Source organism: Jaculus jaculus, chromosome 19, assembly GCF_020740685.1.
Source record: "Jaculus jaculus isolate mJacJac1 chromosome 19, mJacJac1.mat.Y.cur, whole genome shotgun sequence".
NCBI classification, from domain to species: Eukaryota; Metazoa; Chordata; class Mammalia; order Rodentia; family Dipodidae; genus Jaculus; species Jaculus jaculus.
Window position 1 is genome coordinate 55,347,742 of NC_059120.1, and position 22,287 is coordinate 55,370,028.

General features: G+C 45.2%; 1 protein-coding gene and 1 pseudogene across 1 annotated transcript in view; one reads left to right on the forward strand and one right to left on the reverse strand.

Moving 5' to 3' along the window:
* Pogz (pogo transposable element derived with ZNF domain) overlaps positions 1-22,287 on the reverse strand; it is a 67,971-nt gene that overhangs the window by 41,042 nt on the left and 4,642 nt on the right. The window contains exons 2-3 of the mRNA XM_045137994.1: positions 11,334-11,458; positions 8,512-8,670 (exon numbers count right to left, since the gene is read on the reverse strand). Of these exons, the coding sequence (XP_044993929.1) occupies positions 8,512-8,670; positions 11,334-11,457 (283 nt within the window). The 5' untranslated portion in view covers position 11,458. The remainder of the gene's footprint in view (positions 1-8,511; positions 8,671-11,333; positions 11,459-22,287) is intronic.
* Positions 18,314-18,721, forward strand: LOC123456004 (annotated as a pseudogene).

The window sequence follows — 22,287 nt, forward strand, 5'->3', positions numbered from 1 at the left end:
ATGCACAAGGGGCACACGCGTCTGGAGTTCGTTTGCAGTGGCTGGAGGCCCTGGCGCGCCCATTCTCTCTCTCCCTCTACCTGTCTTTCTCTCTGTGTCTGTCGCTCTCAAATAAATAAATAAAATTAAAAAAAAAAAAAAACTAGTTTTACCACACAGTTTCTATGATATATTTCTACTACATTCTTTTGCATTTATTTTTGAATAATTAAAATGATATCCATAAAATAGTCACCTTATTCAACTAATGATGTGGTTGTATATTTGCAAATTACTTATTTACACAGCATCATAATATTCCACTGTGTACATTCATAAGTATCTACTGTCCCAACAATGGTCACTGGTCTCAAGGTGTTCCTCAAATATGTTGCTGTGACCATTCTCACACATATCTCCTGGCACAAAATGCAAAAATCTCTTTATGGTATAACTGATGAGTTGTTGTATATGCAAATTTTTAACTTTCCAAAATAACACAAAACCATTTCCACCAAGAGTACCTATGTCTCTCTCCAGGCTGACTTCTACAATCTAGAAAGAATCCTGTGCTGTTAGTGTGCATGTCACATAAACAGCTTCTAACATATGGCTCAAGTTTTCTTTTTTTAATTTATTTATAAACAAAGAGAGAAAATGAGAACGGGCACAGCAGGGCCTGCTGCCACTGCAAACGGACTCCAGACATACGTACCACATGGGTTCTGAGAAATTGAACCTGGGTCTTTAAGCTTTGTAGGCAAGCACCTTAACTACTCAACCATCTCTCCAACCCTCTTATCTTTTTTTCCCCTTGGTTTTTTGAGGTAGGGTCTCACTCTAGCTCAGGATGACCTGGAATTCACTATGAAGTCTCAGGATGGCCTCAAACTCACTGTGATCCTCCTATCTCTGTCTCCTGAGTGTTGGGATTAAAGGTGTGTGCCACCATGCCTGGCTAAAATATTTATTTTTAAATTTTATTTTTATTCATTGGCAAGAGAGAGAAAGAGAGATGGAGAGAGAATTGGCATGCCAGGGCCTATAGCCACTGCAAACAAATTCCAGATGCATGAACCACCTGGTCTGGTGGTTTGATTCAGGTGTCCCCCATAAACTTAGGTGTTCTGGATGCTAGGTTCCCAGCTTATGGAGATTTGGGAACCACACCTCCTGGAGGCAGTGTATGTATTGCTGGGGCAGGCACATGGGTGTTATTATCAGCTCCCTCTTGCCAGTGTTTGGCACATTCTCCTATTGCTATTGTCTACCTTATGTTGGCAAGGAAGTGATGTCTACCCTGCTATCATGAAGCTTCCCGTAGGGTCTATAAGCCAAAATAAACCCTTTTTCCCCAAAAGTTGCTCATGGCCGGGTAATTCCTACCAGCAATGTGAACCTGACTGCAACACATGGGTTCTAGGGAATCAAACCTGGGCTTTGCAGGCAAACGCCTTAACTGCTAAGCTGTCTCTCCAGCCCCAGTTTATTTATTTATTGAGGTGTGGTCTCACTCTAGCCCTAGCTGATCTGGAATTCACTATGTAGTCTCAGTCTGGCCTTGAACTCGACTCGCGGAGATCCTCCTACCTTGCCTCCTGAGTGCTAGGATTAAAGACCCAGTAACTACTATTTTTTTTTGTTATTATTTTTATTTATTTATTTGAGAGCAACAGACAGAGAGAGAAAGAGGCAGAGAGAGAGAATGGGTGCGCCAGGGCCTCCAGCCACTGCAAACGAACTCCAAACACGTGTGCCCCCTTCTGCATCTGGCTAACTTGGGTCCTGGGGAATCAAGCCTCGAACCGGGGTCCTTAGGCTTCACAGGCAAGCGCTTAACCACTAAGCCATCGATCCAGCCCAGTAACTACTATTTTTAAATGTTCCTGTTATGCTGAGAGAAGTAAGCGAAATGGCTTGGCATAGCGGCACATGCCGTTAATCCCAACCCTCAGGAGGCCAAGGCAAGAGGAGCGTGAGTTCTAGCCCAGGGCAGGCTGTACACAGGTGGCTTTGTCCCTGAAATCAACGGTTAAACCAAACTGAAACATGAAACAAACCTAACTGTTGGGCTGGAGAGATGGCTTAGTGGTTAAGATGCTTGGCTACAAAGCCAAAGGAGCCAGGTTTGACTCCCCAGGACCCACATAAGCCAGATGGATAAAGTGGTGCATGCATCTGCAGTTCCTTTGAAGGAGGTGGAGGCCCAGGCACATGCTCACTCTCGTTCTCTTTTTCTCTCCCTCTCTCTGCCTACAAATAAATAGATATAAATATAAAAAATTGATAGAGAAGCCAGGCATGGTGGCACACACCTTTAACCCCAGCACTTGGGAGGCAGAGGTAAGAGAATCTGAGTTCGAGTCCACCCCGAGCCTACATAATGAATTCCAGGTCAGCTTGGGCTAGAGTGAGACTCTATCTCAAAAAACAAAACCAAAAAGAAAGAAAGAAAACGATAGAATGCTAGATGGATGGCTTAGAGGTTAAGGCATTTGCCTGCAAAGCCAAAGGACCCAGGTTCAATTTCCCAGGAACCACAAGGGGGCGCACATGTCAGGAGTTCATTTGCAGTGGCTGGAGGCCCTGGCGTGCCCATCCTATCTCTCTCACCCTCCCTCTCTCTCTCCCCCTCTCTTTTTCTCTCCCTCCCTCCTACTCTGTCAAATAAATAATAAATAAAAATATATTTTATTTAAAAAGTGACGGCGGGAGAGATGCCTTAGCGATTAAGGCATTTGCCTGCGAAGCCTAAGGACCCATGTTTGACTCTCCAGATCCCACATTAGCCAGATGCACAAAGGTGAGGCAAGCGTAAGGTCATGCATTCTCTCTACACCCCTGTCTCTTTCGCTGTCTCTCTCTAAAATAAAAAAGTAATAGGAAAAAAATAGCAATTGAATTGTATATATTAAATAGCCCACTTCTTGTGGTGGAGCAAATTGACAGTTACGCTCGTATTATAAAATATGTGGCAGACTTCTAGGTCAGCCTGAGATAGAGTGAGACCCTACCTTGAGAAGCAAAACAAACAAACAAACAAAAAATGTGGAGGAGGGCTGAAGAGATGGTTTAGCAGTTAAGACACATGCCTGTGAATCCTAAGGACCCAGGTTCGATTCTCCAGGTCCCATGTAAGCCAAATGCACATGGTAGCACATACATCTGGAATTCATTTGCAGTGGCTGGAGGCCCTGGTGTGCCTATTCTCAACCTCCCTTCCTCTTTCTATCGCTAATAAATAAATAAGTAAAAATAAAATCTTTAAAAAAAAAATGTGGCCTGGCGTGGTGGCACACACCTTTAATCCCAGCACTCAGGAGGCAGAGGTAGGAGGATCGCCATGAGTTCAAGGCCACCCTGAGACTACAGAGTTAATTCCAGGTCAGCCTGGACGAGTGAGACCCTACCTCGAAAAACCAAAAAAAAAAAAAAAAATGTGGAGGAGTCAGGCATGGTGGTGTACGCCTTTAATCCCAGAACTCCAGAAGCAGACGAAGGAGGGTCAACATGAGTTCAAAGCTACACTGAGACTACACAGGGAATTCCAGGTCGGCCTGGGCTAGAGTGAAACCCTATCCTAAAAACCAAAAATAAATAAAGTGGAAGAATATAAGAAACACATCTAACTATACTTGCATATTAAATAATTATATATGTATACAAATGGTAAAAAGTTAACATATGAACAGAGGATTCTGAAGTAGATACTTTTTTTTTCTTTTTTTATAAATCCTACCTCTGCTCCTGAGTGCTGGGATTAAAAGTGTGTACTCTCATACCCAGCAAGTAGCCCAGGCTGGCCTCTTACTCCTGATCCTCCTGCCCCCACCTCATCAGCAATTTCCTGCCACTGTGCACCACTACAACTGGCTCATTTCTAAAGTAGTTAGTTAGTTGTGAGAGAAAGGGAGAGTCAGTATAAGTGCAAAGGGCCTCTTGTACCTGCAAATGAGCTCTAGACCCATAAGCCATTTTGTGCATCTGGCTGGACCTAGACTGGGGAATGAAACTCAAGATTTTGCAAGCAAGTTCCTTTCACAGCTAAGCCATCCTTCCAACCCTAAAATTCATTGTATATTAACACAGACTCCTTAGATAGACTTGGGAATTAAGGGGTCACCCAAGGAGTTAAGGAAACTTGGAGATCCCACCTATCACGAGATTGCTCAGTCATCTCAGAATGGGCAGTGGAATCCCAATAATAAAGAAAAGAACTACATCATTGCTAACCGGCTGGGAGATGAGTCAGTGTTAAAGGTGCTTGCTTGCAAAGTCTGCCGACCCAGATTCAATTCCCCAACACCCATGGACAGTCAGATGCAAAGTGTTCCCAATGCTCCTAAAATAATGGGGGGGGGGGGGCGGAAGCCAGGATTATCTGAAGCTGGAAGGCCAGCTAGTCTGACTGAGGCTGATGTAAGTTTGCAGGGCTAGGAGACCCTGTATCAAAATGGGATTTAAAAAAAAAAGAAAAAGGAAAAGCCAGTTGTGGTGGAGAACACCTTTAATCCCAGCATTTGGGAGGAGGATTGCTGAGTTCAAGGCCACCATGAGACTATAAACTGAGTTTCAGGTCAGGCTGGGCCAGAGTGAGACCCTACCTTGAAACAGAAAACAAACAGGTCTGGAGAGATGGCTTAGTAGTTAAGCGCTTGCCTGTGAAGCCTGCAGACCCTGGTTTGAGGATCGATTCCCCAGGACCTACGTTAGCCAGTTGCACAAGGGGGTGTCTGGAGTTCGTGTGCAGTGACCGGAGGCCCTGGTGTGCCCATTCTCTCTCTGCCTCTTTCTCTGTCTGTCACTTTCAGATAAATAAACATAAAACAAAAAAAAATTTTAAAAAGAAAAAGAAAACAAACAAAAACTAAACAAACAACAACAACAACAGGGTAGAGCACAGATACTTGAAATTGTCCTCTGACTTTCACACCTGCATTTTTTGTTTGTTTGTTTTTGTTTTACAAGATAGGGTTTCACTCCAGCTCAGGCTGACCTGAAATTCACTATGTAGTCTCAGGGTGGCCTCAAACTCATGGCGATATTCCCCCTACCTCTGCCTCCAGAGCACTACCATGTTTGGCTAATAAATAAAAATTTTTAAAATTGGTTACTAACAGTTTAAGAGAAATACAAGGAAGCACTGCAATACAGCTGAATATCATCAGCTTTGAAATCCAGATAATTCAAATCCAGTTTCCAACCAATTTTTAACCTTAAACACATAACTTAGACGATCTAGGCCTCAGTTTCCATAACTATAAAATGAGAAGACTCTAAGAGGTTCTCCATCTATGTACATACAAGGCAGCCCGCTGGGTGTTTGTTTTGTTTTGAGACAAGGTCTCCTTCTGTAGCCATGGTGGCTGCCGAGCTTGCAGCGGCCCACCTGCCTCAGTGTCCCAAGTGCTGGGATGATAGGTGTGCGCCGTCATGCCTGGTCCTACTGGTAAAAGTTTTTAACAGGCTTACAGATCTCTCATACTTTCAATACCTCAAAAAGGAAAACTAAGAAATTATAAAGATTTAAAAGCCCAGGCAGCCTCAGGCCCTCGTGCCTGAAATACAAAATAAGGAAAGATATTTAGAGCAATCTATTATTAGGGCAACTTACCAATATATATCAAGTTTTAAATGTTTCCTGATCCATCTCCCCTGCAAGACTTTACTCCTGTGGATACGCTTACACAGTGGGCACATTCAGAGACACAAGAATGTTCACTGCGATCATGAGAAATATGGGTGCCAACAAAAGTCCAATATCAGGGGATGCATACATAGACAGTTCCATCCCCCCAGACCATACATTCTTCTGAAAGAAATATAAGCTCAGACTGCAGAGATGCCTGAGCAGTTACAGGCACTTGCTGGCAAAGCCTGACAGGCTGGGTTCAATTTCCCAGTACCCAGTACATACAGGTAGATATGCTCAAAGTGACACATGCATCTGGACATGTTTGCAGTGGCAAGAGATCCTGAGTGTGCCCATTCCCTCCCCAGGCTGCTTGCAAATAATAATTAAAAATTATTATTAATTTTTTTTGGTTTTTCAAGGTAGGGTCTCACTCTAGCCCAGGCTACCCTGGAATTCACTATAGAGTCTCAGGGTGGCCTCAAAGTCATGGTGATCCTCCTACCCTTGCCTCCTGAGTGCTGGGATTAAAGGCGTGCGCCACCCGGCTGAATAATAAAAATATTTTTAAAATAGAAATACAAGCCAGATATGGTGGTGTACACCTTTAATCCCAGTACTTCAGGGGCCAAGGTAGGAGGATCACTGTGAGTTTGAAACTACCTAGTGAAATCCAGGTCAACTTAGGCTAAACTGAGGCCCTATGTTAAAAAAAAAAAATTATAGATCTACCAGGGCTGGAGAGAGCTGGAGTCAGGAGCACGTCTGGCTGCGCACACGGCCTGAGGCTGCGTGACCTACAACCTCCTGACCTAAGTGAAACAGCGCGGCACGGCTACACGGGCCCGTGACATGCAGGGAAGCAGAAACCCAAGCACTGATAAAGCCAGAAAGCTCTGGAAACAGTGGAAAGAGGCTGGAGTGATGCCTGAGCAGTTAAGGCACTTGCCCGGGAAGCTTAAGGACCCAGGTCTGTTAAGATTCCCCAAGACCCACACAAGCCAGATGCGCGCGGTGGCGGTGGCGCCCGCATGTGGAGCGCACTTGCAGCATCGGGAGGCCCTGGTGCGCCCTCCTCTCTCCTGCGCGCTCTCTCTCTCAAATAAATAAAATATTTAAAAAGAGAGACTTCAGGTCAAAGAACAAGACCGCAGGAAGAGAGACAAAGCACAGCACACTCGGCCTCCCCCCTGAGTGCTGGAACTGGGTCAAGCACAGCCACGCCCGGCAGAAACCACTATTTTTTGCTAGGAATCTTGAAAGAGAACTTTTAGTAACAGCTTTAGAGTATAGCAACAACATAAATTATGAAACAGAAATGGGTGTTGTGGCACACACCTGTAACCCCAGCACTTAGGTGGACACAGACAAGAGGATCAAGAGTTCAAGGCCAGGTAAAAGCCAAAGGAGGGGCTAGAGAGATGGCTCAGCAGTTAAGATAACTGCCTGAAAAGCTGAAGGACATGGGTTCGATTCCCCCGTACCCATGTAAAGCCATATGCATAGGGTGGCACATGCATCTAGAGTTCATTTACAGTAGCTAAAGGCCCTGGCATGCCCATTCTCTCTCTCTCATAAGTAAACATATTTTTTTTAAAAAGCTGGGTGTGGTGTGCATGCCTTTAATCCCTGCACTTGAGAGGCAGAGGTAGGAGGATCACTGTGAGTTCAAGGCCATCCTGAGACTACATAATGAATTCCAGGTCAGCCTGGGCTAGAGTGAAATCCTACCTAGTTTAAAAAAAAAAAAAAAAAAAAAAAAGCCAAAGTAAGGATAGGACTGCTTACAATGCACTCTTCCAGACCCAAAACAACCTTGATATTCCTAACCTGTCAGTGCCTGACACTACATACCCAAGACCTTCAAAATAGGAGGATAAGATGACATCAGGACTGGAGATATGGCTTAGTGGTTAAGGCACTTGCCTGCAAAGCCAAAGGTCCCAGGCTCAATTCCCCAAGACCCACGTTAGCCAGATGCACAAGGGGGCACAAACATCTGGAGTTTATTTGCAATGGCTGGATGCCCTAGTGCACCCATTCTCTCTCTCTCTCTCCCCCTGCCTATTTCTGTATCTCAAATGACTAAATAAAAATAAAATATTTTTTTAAAAAGATGATGACATCAAAATAAAAGAGGAACTAACTGGAAGGAGAAGGGGATTCAATGGAGGGTAGATTTGAGAGGGGGAGAATGAGGATGGGGGAGCAAATTATCATGGCTTATTGGCTACAATTAGGGAAGCTGTCAATAAAAAACTTAAGACAAAAATAACAATAAAAAGCTGGGCATGGTGGTGGACACGTTTAATCCAGACCTTGGGTAGCTGAATAGGAGCATCGCTGTGAGTTCAAGGCCAGCCTGAGACTACATAGTGAGCCAAGAGTTCAAGTCTTGGCTAGATACGCAGTAAGTTAGCAACCAGCATGGGCTACATGAGACCTTATATCAAATCAATAAACAGAAGGAAAGAAAAAAGGGGGATGGTTAAACATCTCTAATCAACAGAATAAATACAATAAAAAATTTCCTTCTAGTAGACAATTCTCATGTCTTATAGTCAAGAATCAATAGTCAAATGAGTCTTCCAGAGAAAATAAAGAACACCCATCGGCCATGGGAAATGAAAAGGCAACTTCTAATTTAAAAAAGATATATAAACAAAACCAACCAACCAATAGCATGAGAGCTGTAAACAGGAGTTCTGAGTACCAAGTTTGTCTTTCTGTTCTAGAAGTGTCAGTAACTGAAGCCCCAACATCAGCTTGGCACCACCTGAGGACACAGCGCCTGCGGCGCTGACGCCATGCACCAGTTGACCTGCAGGAGCAGCTGCCCTGAGATCATCCGTGTGCTCTCACCCTCGATCCCAGGAAGACTTTCTAAGAACTACACTTACCATTGTTGTTGGCAATTAGCGTGACAAGTGTCTTCTTTGCACTGTCGCTGTTCTGTGCCCCACTGCTACTAACGGTGGTGGATGTGGAGAGGTGCCCAGCAACAGAAGCATGGGCAGCGATGGGCACTGGAGCTGAGACTGGCTGCTGGCTCACAGAAACTGTGGGTTGGGCAGACAAAGTTACTTGGAGATAGGGAAAGGACAACCTCTAATAGTCTTCCCTTTCATCTTGTCTCTGAAGACAGAAAGTTCCCTGTTTCATTCATAAATCCAACTATGCACCTATTTCTCTTCCTCATCATCCCTCAGTGCACAACACCTTTGTCTTCCATTTACTGCTTAATGGGCGTGGTGGTGCAGTCCTTTATTCCCAATTTTTTGGAATTAAGGTAAGATAGCCATGTGTTCAAGGATAGCCTGAGCTAGAATGAGACCCTACTGCAAAAAGCTTATAGGGCCAGGCGTGGTGGCACATGCCTTTAATCCCAGCACTTGGGAGGCAGAGGTAGGAGGATTGCTGTGAGTTCGAGGCCACCCTGACACTACGTAGTGAATTCCAGGTCAGCGTGGGCTAGAATGAGACCCTACCTTGAAAAACACCCCCCTCCAAAAAAAAAGAAAGAAAGAAATTCATAGGTTTATTATCCTCATTATTGGTATTCGTATCCATTCATAGTAAGGCACTAATAGGATGCATTAGTCTAAACTAATATGATCTTCTGGTTGCAAAGATAAATAAAAATAATGAAGAGCCAGGCATGGTAGAGCACGCCTTTAATCCAGTACTTGGGAGAGGTAGGAGGATCTCCATGAGTTCGAGGCTACTTTGGGAGTACAGAGTGAATTCCAGGTCACCCTGGGCTAAAGCAAGACCCCACTTAAAAGAAAAGAGGTAAAAGAGTAGCAAGTATGAGTATAATTCAGGAGAAAACATCCATCTTTTTTTTTGGTTTTTCGAGGTAGGTTTCACTCTAGCCCAGGCTGACATGAAATTCACTATGTAATCTTAGGGTGGCCTCGAACTCATGGAGATCCTCCTAACTCTGCCACCCCAGTGCTGGGATTAAAGGTGTGCGCCACCACACCTGGCAAAACATCCATCTTTTAAATTTGGGGCAATCTATAATTTTACGATCCAAAATCACCATTACAAAACAAAAACTAACAAATATCAATTTATAAACTGTCCACGAAAGCACATGCAAAGCCACTTTTGCTCAGCCTACAAAGTAAACCAAGTTCAAGTCAAATATATGGAAATCTGTGTTGACTGGGGCCACAGATCAGCTCTGACATACACCATCACATTACATTTTGTATTTGTGTGTGTGAGTATATGTGAGTGGGTATCAGACTTTGCCAACCACCTTGTTTGAGGTAGGGTCTCTCTCTCTCTTTCTCTCTCTCTCTCTGTCTTTTGGTGCATGTGAGAGATAACTGCCAGGGACTCAGTCGCTGCAATCAAACTCCAGATGCTTGCATTACCTAGTGTGCATATGCAACCCTGCACATATATCACCTCTGTGCATCTGGCTTGCGTGGGATCTGAAGAGAAATCGAACATGGGTCCTTAGGTTTCACAGGCACGTGCCTTTACCATGAAACCATCTCTCCAGCCCAAGGCAGGGTCTCTTGATCACAGCTGCATTCACCAGACTGGCTAGCCCATGAGCTTCTGGGCATTCTCCTGTCTTTAGCTCCCTTCTTGCCACAGGCATGCTGGACTATAGACACCTGCCACAGCACCCAGCTTTTCTGTGGGCACTGGAATCCAAATTCAGGCACACACACTTAATATTGCAAGAGCTTTATCCTCAGCCCAACCCTCTGAATTCTTGTTCGTATCGTTGGTAAGAAAAAGACCAACTATACAATGTTTGATAACACTAGTTAACCCAACCTCTGAATGTTTTTAATAAATTGTGTATATTTTTTTGTAGCTTTATGGATGAAGAAATTAAGGTATTCATAGACTACAGCATGTAAAAGGTAGGCTTAGCTGGGCATGGAGGTTGCATGCCTTTAATTCCAGCACTTGAGAGGCAGAGGTAGGAGGATTGCCATGAGTTCAAGGCCACCCTGAGAATACATAGTAAATTCCAGGTCATCCTTGACTAAAGCAAGACACTACACCCCCCAGCCAAAAAAAAAGCCAGGTGCTTTTAGTCTCAGCTTTTAGTCTCAGCACTTGGGAGGCAGAGGTGGAGGATTGATGTGAGTTCGAGGCCACCTTGAGATTACATAGTGAGTTCCAGGTCAGCCTGGGCTAGAGTGAAACCCTACTTTGGAGAAAGACAGACAGACAGAGAGAGAGAAAGGAAGAAAGGAAAGAAGGAAGGGAGGGAGGGAGGGAAAGAAAGAAGGAAAGAAAAGGTAGAATTAATTCAACAAACAGGCAGTCCTGGAATTTTTTTTTTTAATAATTGCCTCAAATTTAAGTCAATTCTCCCACCTCAGCCTCCCAAGTGCTGAGATTACAGGCATGAACCACTATGCCTGGCTTTCTGGGGATTCTTTAAGATATGGTCACATTTACCCCAGGCTGGCCTTGAATGCACTATGTAGCTAAGGGGGACTTTGAACTTCTGATCTTTCTGCTTCCACCTCCTGAGTGATTATAGGCACAGGCCACTACAGCCTGTGTTTGTGGGGCTGGTGATTAAGCCCAGAGCTCTGTGAATCCTAAACCAACACGACCAACTGAACTACATCCTCAACCCTGTCTCTAGATTCTTCAAGTTCTTCTCCAATCTACATTTAACCAAATTACCATTCAAGTTAGTTAATTTAAACAATCTAAGATTAACAGAAAACTTTATTACCTGGAGTAGTTTTATCCACTGCATTATAATCTTCAACCACTGAGTCCTCAATAACATCACTGATTTTCTGCCATGGTTCCAACTCCTCCTCCTCACATTCCATGAACAGGTCGGTGTCTGCCATGCTACAAGAAAAAAAAAAGTTTATTATGATATTGACCTAAGAATTGGGGAAATAGAGCCTGACATGGTGGCACATGCCTTTAATCCCAGCACTCAGGAGGCTGAGGTAGGAAGATCACTATGAGTTTGAGGCCAGCCTGAGACTAGATAGTGAATTCCAGATTCCAGGTCAGCCTGAGCTAGAGTGAGACCCAATCTTTAAAAAAAAAAAAAAAAAAAAAAAAAGGCTGGAAGTGGGCGCATGCCTGTAATCCCAGCATTCAAGAGGCAGAGGTAGGAGGGAGTTCGAGGCCACCCTGAGACTACATAGTGAATTCCTCCAGGTCAGTTTGGGCTAGAGCAAGACCCTAGCCTTAAAAGAAAGAAAATAGAAAATCAGTATTTTGATCATATTGTTTCCCATAATACTGATCTTTTAGAAATGAACTCAGGCAGATGATTGCCTTGCATGTGCAATGCCCTGACTTTGATCCTCAGCATTACATACTGAAATAAATAAAAACTGTGAAGAAAAAAGAAATTATGCTAAAAAAAAATAAAAGACAGGTGTGGAGGTACCCGCCTTTAGTCTCAGCACCCAGGAGGCAGAGATAGGAGGATCACCGTCACTTCGAGGCCAGCCTAAGACTACATAGTGAATTCCAGGTCAGTGTGGGCTACAGCAAGATCCTACCTCGGTGGGGGGGGGGGGGGAGGCGGGGGAATATATTGGGCTAGAGTGATGACTTAACAGTTAAGGCACTTGCCTATAAAGCCTAATGACCTGGGAGACCCAGGTTTGATTCCCTAGTACCCAGGTACAGCTGAATGCACAAAGTGGCACATGCATCTGGAGTTTTTTTGCAATGGCTAGTGGCCTTGGCCTGCCCATTCTCTCTGTCTCTGTGCTTGCAAATAAATAAAAATATTTAAAACAAAACAACAACAACAAAAAAAGTAGCCAGGCATGGTGGTGCACACCTTTAATCCCAGCATTTGGAAGGCAGAGAATCACTGTGAGTTTCAGGCCACCTTGAGACTACATAGTGAATTCTAAGACAGCCTGAGCTAGAATGAGACCCTACCTTGAAAAAGAAAGGAAAAAAATCACTATTATCAGTAGGTTGGGGAGATCTGTCAGTTGGTAAAGTCCTTGCCTTGTAAGCAAGCATGAGCACCTGAATTCTGTGCACAGAAAACACATAAGAACTGTGACCTCAAAGCACCTGCTCATGGATCAACTAGTCCAATGCTCCTTTGCAGTCTGGCTGTTCTTTTACAGTGGCAAGAGATCCTGTCTCAAAGAAGGTGAGATCCAGACACCTGAAGTTGTCCTCTGACCCTTAGAAGCACATACATACACAAGTAGATGAAAGTTAAAAATTAATAAAATAGGCCAGGCATGGTGGTACATGCCTTTAATCCCGGTACTTGGGAGGCAAAGGTAGAAAGATCACTGAGTTCGAGGCCACCCTGAGACTGCACAGCAAATTCCAGGTCAGCCTGAGCTATTGTGAGACCCTACCTCAAAAAGGGGAAAAAAAACAAAGTAAATAATAAAAAAGGTGAGCATCATATCTGCAAGAAGACATCCAAGCTTATCATCTGGTGTGTGTGTGTGTGTGTGTGTGTGTGTGTGTGTGTGTGTGTGTGTGTAAGCACGCACGCACACACAAACCCACCTAACAACTACGCCCCATTTTTTTTTTAATTTTATTTATTTACTTATTTATTTTTTGGTTTTCTAAGGTAGGGTTTCTCTAGCTCAGGCTGACCTGGAATTCATTATGTAGTCTCAGTGTGGCCTTGAACTCACAGCCGTCCTCATACCTCTGCCTCCAAGGTGCTGGGATTAAAGGTGTGCACTACCATGCCCGGCCATATTCAATGTTTTTGTATAGGAAGAAGGAATTAATCAGACTGGTCAACCCAGGAAACAACAGTATGCTGACTGTGCATATTTCATACTTGTTCCCAAAGCATCTCTGAAAAACTAAGACCATGTTTCCCACTCCTCCACTCTGACTAGACGGGCATCTTAAAACATGATCAATTCCTTTGACTGCGGCAAGGATACAGCTTGGGATAAAAAAGACAGGACACTGGAAGAGCCAGACTTTAAAAATAGCATCCTTTTTATAACAGTATTCCAGTTATGAAAAAAGCTTCACTAATACGATGAAATGTTCTACTTAACGTTTCTGCCAAGATGCTCAAGAAAGACAGTCATCCTTGGTTGTTCTAGGTGTCCGCACTCCTGCATTCCTTTGCCACCGCTTCTGACTTTTAAGATTAAAACATAGAGGCAGAGGAGGATCGCTGGGAGTTCAAGGCCACCCTGGGCTAGAGTGAGACCCCACCTCAAAAAAAAAAAAAAAAAAAGAGAGAAAAGAAAAAACTTATTTGCAAGGGGTGGGGGAGAGAATGGGCACACCAAGGTCTCTAGCTGCTGCAAACAAACTCCTTATATATGTGTCAATTGGTATATTTGGCTTTATGTGTATAGTGGAGAATCGAACCTGGGTCATTAGGCTTTGCAGGCAAGTGCCTTAACCACTGAGCCATCTCTGGTCCCCATACTTACCTCATTTTTTTGTTGTACTTTTAAAGAAAGAGACAAAGAGAGATAATTGGCACACCAGGGTCTCAGCCACTTAAATCAAACTCCAGACACTTGTGCCACCTACTGGGCATGTGTGACCTTGCGCTTACCTCATCTTTGTGCATCTGGCTAACATGGGATCTGGAGAGTCAAACATGGGTCCTTAGGCTTCACAAGTAAGTGCCTTAACTGCTAAGCCATCTCTCCAGTCCTGTTCCCATATTTTAATTTATTTATTTGAGAGCAGAGAGAAATGTGCACATCAGGACCACCTGCCATTGCAAGCAAACTCCAGACACATGTGCCACTTCGTACATCTGGCTTTACATATTAGGAAATTGAACTGAGGCCAGCAGGCTTTTCAATAAAGTGCTTTAACCATTAAGCCATCTTTCCAGTCCTGTTTTTGATTTTCAAAAGATAGAATTGGGCTGTAGAGATGGCTTAGTGGTTAAGGTACTTGCCTACAAAGCCAAAGGACCCAGGTTTGATTCTCCAAAGCCCAAGTAAGCCAGATGCACAAGGTGGCACATTTGTGTCTGGTGTTTGTTTGCAGTGGCTAGAGGCCATGGAGTGCCCATTCTCTCTATCTCCATGCAAATAAAAAAAAATAGTTTTTAAAACAGTCAGGCATGGTGGCACACACCTTTAATCCCAGCACTCCAGAGGCAGAGGTAAGAGGATCACTGTAAGTTCAAGGCTACCCTAAGGCTACATAGTAAACTCCAGGCCAGCCTGGACTAGAGTGAGACCCTACCTCACACACACAAAAATATATTAACTAAAAAACAAAAGATTTTAGTGGGTCTTGGTGGTTCACACCTTTAATCCCAGCACGCAAGGGGCAGAAGGAGGAGGACTGCTGTAAGTTCAAGGCCACCCCAAGACTTCATAGTGTATTCCAGGTCAGTCTGGGCTAGAGTGAAACTCTACCTCCAAAAACAACAACAACAAAAAAGTTTTTTAAAAGATAGAACTGGGGGCTGGAGAGATGGCTTAGCGGTTAAGCGCTTGCCTGTGAAGCCTAAGGACCCTGGTTCGAGGCTCGGTTCCCCAGGTCCCACGTTAGCCAGATGCACAAGGGGGCGCACGCGTCTGGAGTTCGTTTGCAGAGGCTGGAAGCCCTGGCGCGCCCATTCTCTCTCCCTCTATCTGTCTTTCTCTCTCTGTCTGTCTCTCTCAAATAAATAAACTTGAAAAAAAAAGATAGAATTGGGGGATGGAGAGATGGCTTAGCGGTTAAGCAGTTGCCTGTAAAGCCTAAGGACCCTGGTTCGAGGCTCGATTCCCCAGGACCCACATTAGCCAGATGCACAAGGGGGCACATGCATCTGGAATTCATCTGCAGTGGCTGGAAGCCCTGGCACACCCATTCTCTCCCTCTCTGCCTCTTCCTCTGTTGCTCTCAAGTAAATAAAAATAAATTAAAAAAAAAATTTTTAACCCCAAGACTGTCTGATATGAATGAAACCATACCAGCTCATAGACAAGATATCCCAGCTTCAGCTCATGGACTTCCTGCTCCAGACCTAGAACTGGCTGATCCTCCAAGGTGTGACATGGGAGGGGTGACATTCAAGGCCACAACTGAGATGCTAGGGGCCCTGGGCTCATTACAATAAATATATAAATAAAAACCTAGGTCTGAGACTACGTAGTGAATTCTAGGTCAGCCTAGGCTACAGTGAGACCGTGCCTTGAAAAACCAGAAGTAAATAAATAAATAAAAATAAACCAGGGTGGAATGGTCTAAGTGGGATCAAGGAAAGATGTGGAAGAAAGGAAGATGGAGGAGGGTTAATCAAAATTTAAGATGTAAAAGATAACGACGTCAAAATTAAAAGAGATTGATTGAGATGGGGAAGGGGTAGGATGGAGAGTGGAGTTTCAAAGGGGAAAGTGGGGAGAAGGGATGGTACTGCCATGGGGTATTTTTTATAATCATAGAAGTTGATAATAAAAATTTGGAAGAAAAAAAAATAAAATAAATAAAAAGTTAAGATGCAAGCCAAGCATGGTAGCACATGCCTTTAATCCCAGCATACAGGTGGCAGAGGTAGGAGGATCATCATGAGTTCAAGGCCACCTTGAGACTACGTAGTTAATTCCAGATCGGCCTGAGCTAGAGAGTGAAACCCTACCTCGAGGAAAAAAATCTTTTTAGATGTAGGGCTGGAGAGATGGCTTAGTGGTTATGGCACTTTCCTGAGAAGCCTAAGGACTCAGGTTCTAGCCCCTAGTACCCACATAAAGCCACATACACAGGTGGAGCATTTGGAGGATGTTTGCAGTGGCTAGAGATCCTATGTACCCATTCTCTCAATCTACCTCTTTATCTCCCACACAAATATATAAATAAATGAATAATTTGTTGTTATATTTAAGAAGAAATCAGGCATGGTGGTGTATGCCTTTAATCTTAGCACTTAAGAGGCAGAGTGAGTGCCAGGTCACAGTGAGACTATCTGGGTGGGGAAAAAAGAGACATGGGCGTGGTGGCACGTCTTTAATCCCAGCACTCAGGACACAGAGGAAGGAAGATTGCCATGTGTTTGAGGCCACCCTGAGACTACATAGTGAATTCCAGGTCAGCCTGGGCTAGAGCAAAACCCTACCAGGAAAAAAAAAAAAAAAAAAAGAAGGAGGGCTGGGGAGATGGCTTAGCTGTTAAGGCACTTTCTTGCAAAGCCAAAGGACCTAGCTTCAATGCCCAAGAACCCATGAAGACAGATGCACAAGGTGGCACATGCATCTGGAGTTCATTTGCACTGGCTGGAGGCCCTGGCACACCCGTTAACATTCTCTTTCTCTCTCTCTCTCAAATAAATAAAAACAAAAAACAAAAAGGAGAACTGGAGGGATGGCTTAGTGGTTAAAGCACTTGCCTGCAAAGCCAAAGAACCCAGGTTTGATTCCCAAGGATCCATGTAAGCCAGATGCACAAGGTGGAGCATGCTTCTGGAGTTCATCTGCAGTAGCTAAAGGCCCTGGTGCGTCCATACTCTCTATCTGCCTCTCTCCCCCAAATAAATAAATAAATATTTAAAAAGATAGAGCCGGGTATGGTGGCACATGCCTTTAATCCCAGAACTCAGGAGGCAGAGGTAGGAGGATTGCCATGAGTTTGAGGCCACCTTGAGACTACATAGTTAATTCCAGGTCAGCCTGAGCCAGAGTGAGACCCTACCTCAAAAAAACAAAAAGAAAAAAAAAAAAAAAGAAAGAAAGAAGAAAGAGAGGGAGAGAGTTTAGCCAGAAGCATCCTATGGATGTGAATGATGGTGTCCCAGAAGCCACAATTTGTTATTAGAAAAACTTTCATGTCAAGGGTTTGATACCTTCCAGTGAGTTGGCCTCCCAACATTACAGGCCATGGTCACCAGAAATAGATGGTAAGACTCCACATGTTTGGGCTGCAGGTCCCTAAGAAATCAAGCTGGAGCTGAGCTGCACACCTCCTCCCTGTTGACTAGCTCTCAGAAGGCTGGAAAGAGCTCTGCAGCATGATGCCTTTTGGGAGACAGAAGTCATCAATGGTGTTAAACAGCAGTGGGCCCTGCAAACCTTAAGACTGGCCAGCCAGGCTAAATGTGCCAACTGGTGCAATAGTGGTATGTTTGTCGGTGAGGAAACCAACTGCTCTCTGACTGGACTGGACTGGAGGGAGATCTGCTCCACTGGAGGGAGTATGTACCTGGTAGTAAAAACCTAGTCAAAAGCTTATCACTGGGGAGGTAGTAAGGCTACAATGTTAACACCTGCTGTTGACTGGCTAAATGAACAAATTATGGCCACCAAGCTGTCCTCTCAGCACTTTGCCTTATGTTTATGCCCATGTATTAATGCTAATCTCACTTTTGGTTTAGAGAAGCTTCTCTGTTCAGATGGTGGTGACCACTAGGGTGACTCAAAAGTCACCATAATTCTGAGAAGTGACAGTGGAGTGTTCAGCCCTGAGACATTTCTAATCACACCCTTCAAAGCTCAGGGCATTAAGAATGTGAAAGCTGCCAGGCATGGAGGCACACTCCTTTAATCCCAGCACTGGGGAGGCAGAGGTAGGAGGACCGCTGTGAGTTCCAGGCCAGCCTGAGACTACAGAGTGAATTCCAGGACAGCTTGGGCTACAGTGAGAGACGCTACCTCAACAAAACAAAACAAGAAGAAAAGAAAAGAAAAAAGGAAGTAGAAAAATACAACAGGGGTTCCGTGGAGACAGCCAAGCCTGTGGAAGGCGGCGGCACCTGGGAGCCAAGTGGGGCATAGTGGCCCTGACATGGGCACCGGCGGCTCCAAAGGTTGGGCCTCTGGCCTTTTGCCTGGGCAGCTGGGGGGGGGGGCAGCGGCCCGAGGCGGCGGGCACCGAGCAAGCTCTGGTGAGGCCTCGAACCCGAGCCCGGGGTTCCATGTTCTATGATGAAGATGGGGATCTGGATCACGAGTTCTACAAGGAGACAATCATCACCAAGAACGGGCAGAAGCGCACCAAGCTGATGCGGGTGTGTAAAAATCTGATTCCTCAGGGCATGGTGAAGCTGGATCCTCCCCGCATCCACGTGGATTTCCCAGTGATCCTCTATGAGGTGTGAGCCTATCGGTTGGCAGACACAAGCACCCACTGCCCAGCAAGAAACTCCCTCCCAGGTTAAAGGTGTGGCTTCCATTGAGGAATCCAGGCTGGGGCCACAACGCTGAATAAGACTCCGTTGGCCCAGAACCTTCGGCGGTGAGCGGGACAGTCCCATAGGTGTTAACTTGTATTGGTTTGTGTGCGGACGAAAGGTGACGGGCGACTGGTGAGGGCTAAAGACAGAAGCACCAGACCACCCTTCCAAGCCACGCCTGCAGAAATCATGGCAGACATATGCGGGTCAGGAATGCCTGGCTCCTAGTTCCTTGCCTGGCCTACTTTCTTCCAAGCTTGCCTAGGGCCTGGCCCAGCTAGAAGCCACAGCACTTTACAAGCAAGGTCTGCCTTCTTCCAGCCCCTGGGCTGTGGGAGCTGTATACAAGTGGGAATCTTCCTTTCCCTCACTCCCCTACCCCCACCCCCCCCCAGTCAGAGCATTTCAGCCGTTTGCTACCTCGATTCCTCCTGTATCGGACAGAGGCTGGGGACAGGTCCAGCCTGATTCTCCCCATCTACCTGCCACATGTTCCTGCTCTAGGATGGACAAATTATCGGCTGTTAAATAGGAATGGGGACTGGCATGGGAGGTTCTTCCTTTCACCCAGGGCTGGGCTGATCCCCAGTGCAGCTAGCTGTTGCCCTCCCCGCAGCTGGGAGAGCAGGCCAGGGTCGGACAGGCTGTGGGCTCCTGTTCCCATGAGGAGTTGCCCCAAGCCACCTATTACGTCGAATGCCCCTTGCCTTTGCCCCAGTTCCCTCTTCCCTGCTGGGGAAAGGCTGTCCACACCCAGTGGTAAGCAGCGGCCGCTGTAAGGCTGGTGCCAGTGTCTGTGAGGAACCCACTGCCCTTACCCCACAGTGTCTTTTCCCCTTCAGGATCAGTCAGTGGAAAGGACTGGAGCCCCTTCATAAGGATAGAAAGGAGGGGCAAACCATAAAAGAAATACTTAAAATGTGAAGGTTTTTAAATAGTCTAAACTACGATGGTGTTGGGCAAAGTCAGATTTCTAGAGATGACTTTTTAAAAAACTGCTTAATGTGGAAGCTGTGTGCTTCTAAAGTGTGGGAAATGGCTTGGGGAAAGTGGCCTCAGCATAGGAATACTGTTGTATCATTTGTTCAATTTCAATAATACTGTTGTATCATTTGTTCAATTTCAATAAAATTATTCGTAGACCCTGAAAAAAAAAAGAAAAAGAAAGATACAACAGGGACTAGAGAGATGGATTAGCAGTTGAGACATTTGCCTGGAAAGCCTAAGGACCCAAGTTTCATTCCCCAGCACCCACGTAAACCAGATGCATAAGGTGGCACATGTGTCTGCAGTTCGTTTCCAGAGGCTAGAGATCTTGGCATGCCCATTCTCTCGATAAATAAAATAGCAGGGGCTGGAGAGATGGCTTAATGGTTAAGGCACTTGACTGCAAAGCCTAAGGATCCAGCTTTAATTCCCCAGTACACATACAAGCTAGATACAAGGTGGTTTGAATCAGGTGCCCCATAAACTTAGGTGTTCCAAATGCTAGATACGCAGCCGATGGCAATTTGGTAGTGTATTTTGGGGGGGGCGGGCTTATGGGTGCTATAGCCACTGTCCTCTTGCCAGTGTTTGGCACACTCTCCTGTTGATATTGTTCATCTTATGTTGGCCAGGGGGTGATGTCCACCATCTGCTCATGTCGTTTTCCCTGCCATCATGGAGCTTCCCCTCAAGTCTGTAAGCCAAAATAAACAAACATTCCCCCTACCCCCCAAAAAAGCTGCCCTTGATCGGGTGATTTCTACCAGCAACACGAACCTGACTGCAACAGTAATTTTGGTACCAAGGCATGGGATTGCTGCTAGACACCTGACGGTGTGGCTTTGGCCTTTTGGAGCTGATTTTCAAGAGGACTGTGGAAAGATTTGAAACCCTGGCCTAAGAGTCACCTTGTAGTGCTTTAAGTACAGCTTTATGGACTATTCTGGTTAGAGTTGAAAGACCTGAATGCAGTTAAGAATTATGAACTGTGAGGTTTGGCTTATGCTCATGCACCACCATGTGCATTTGGCTTACATAGGACCTGGAGAATCAAACCTGGGTCCTCAGGCTTCACAGGCATGCGCCTTAACCGCTAAGCCATCTCTCTAGCCCAGGAAGTCCTTTTTTAACCTTTCATCATTTTTAAACACCATGCACTGGTCTTTTGGGAAATACAGATTTATTGACATATGCCCATCTTCCAAATGACATTTTTCACTATAATTTATACATACATATACACATATAAACATATGATCCTCATACCTCAGCCTCACAAGTGCTGGGATTATAAGCATGAACCACTACAACCTCACTTTCATTATATGGGATTTTTATTGTCTGATGTGATGTAATATGTGTAGTGTATGCAAGAGTGTGTGTAGACTTATGGCTCCTGTGTGGAGGCTAAAAGAGAACATCTGGTATCTTCTTTTCACTTATCTACTTGTTTCTTTTCACTCATCTACTTGTTTCCTTCATTCAACCTAGAGCTGTGGGTTTTCTCTCAGTCAGAAAACCCCAGAGATAGGCTGGAGATATGACTCAGCAGTTAAAGGTACTTGCTTGCAAACCCTAATGTCCTGAGTTCAATTTCCTAGTACTCATGAAAAGCCAGATGTACAAAGTGGTACATATGGGCTGGAGAGATGGCTTAGCGGTTAAGCGCCTACCTGTGAAGCCTAGGACCCCGGTTCAAGGCTCGGTTCCCCAGGTCCCACGTTAGCCAGATGCACAAGGGGGCGCACGCATCTGGAGTTCATTTGCAGTGGCTGGAGGCCCTGGCGCGCCCATTCTCTCTCTCTCCCTCTATCTGTCTATGTCTGTCGTTCTCAAATAAAAAAATAAATAAAAAGTGAACAAAGTGGTACATATGTCTGGAGTTGGTATGCAATGGCAGGAGGTCCTGGTGTGCCCATTCTTACTCTCTCTCTCTCCCTCTCTTTCTCCTTGGCAATAGAAATACTTTAAAGTAATAATAATAATAAAAAGAAAGCCCCAGAGAGAGCCAGGGATGTTGGTACGTACCTTTAATCCCAGCACTTGGAAAGTAGAGGTAGAAGGATCTTTGAGTGCATGAGGCCACACTGAGACTACATAGTGAGTTCCAGGACAGCCTAAGCTGGAGTGAGACCCTACCAAAAACAAAAAGGCTGGCCTGGAGAGATAGCTTAGCAAAGCCAAAAGCCTCAGGTTCAATTCCCCAGGACTCATGTAAGCCAGATGCACAGGTGGCACATGCATCTGGAGTTCATCTACAGTGGCTAGAGGCCCTGATGCACCCATTTTCTCCCTCCCCGCTCCCTCTCCCCCCCCCTTTTTTTTAAGCTGGCCTGCCTTGGTTTCCCACAAGTAACAGATGGTAAGACCCTATTGCTGAAGGCTTCACATGCGTGAGTGGCAAGGTCACTGAAAAATCAAGCTGGTGCTGAGCTGAAAACCTCCCTGTAGACCAGCCAACTGAAAGCCGGAAAAAGCTGCACTGCATTGCAGCCCTATGGGAGACAGAAGTCATCAGTGGTGAGAATAGTTAACACTGGAAGCCTCAAGTTTGGCCAGACAGGCCAAATGACCAAATGGGTGCAATAGTGGCATGTCT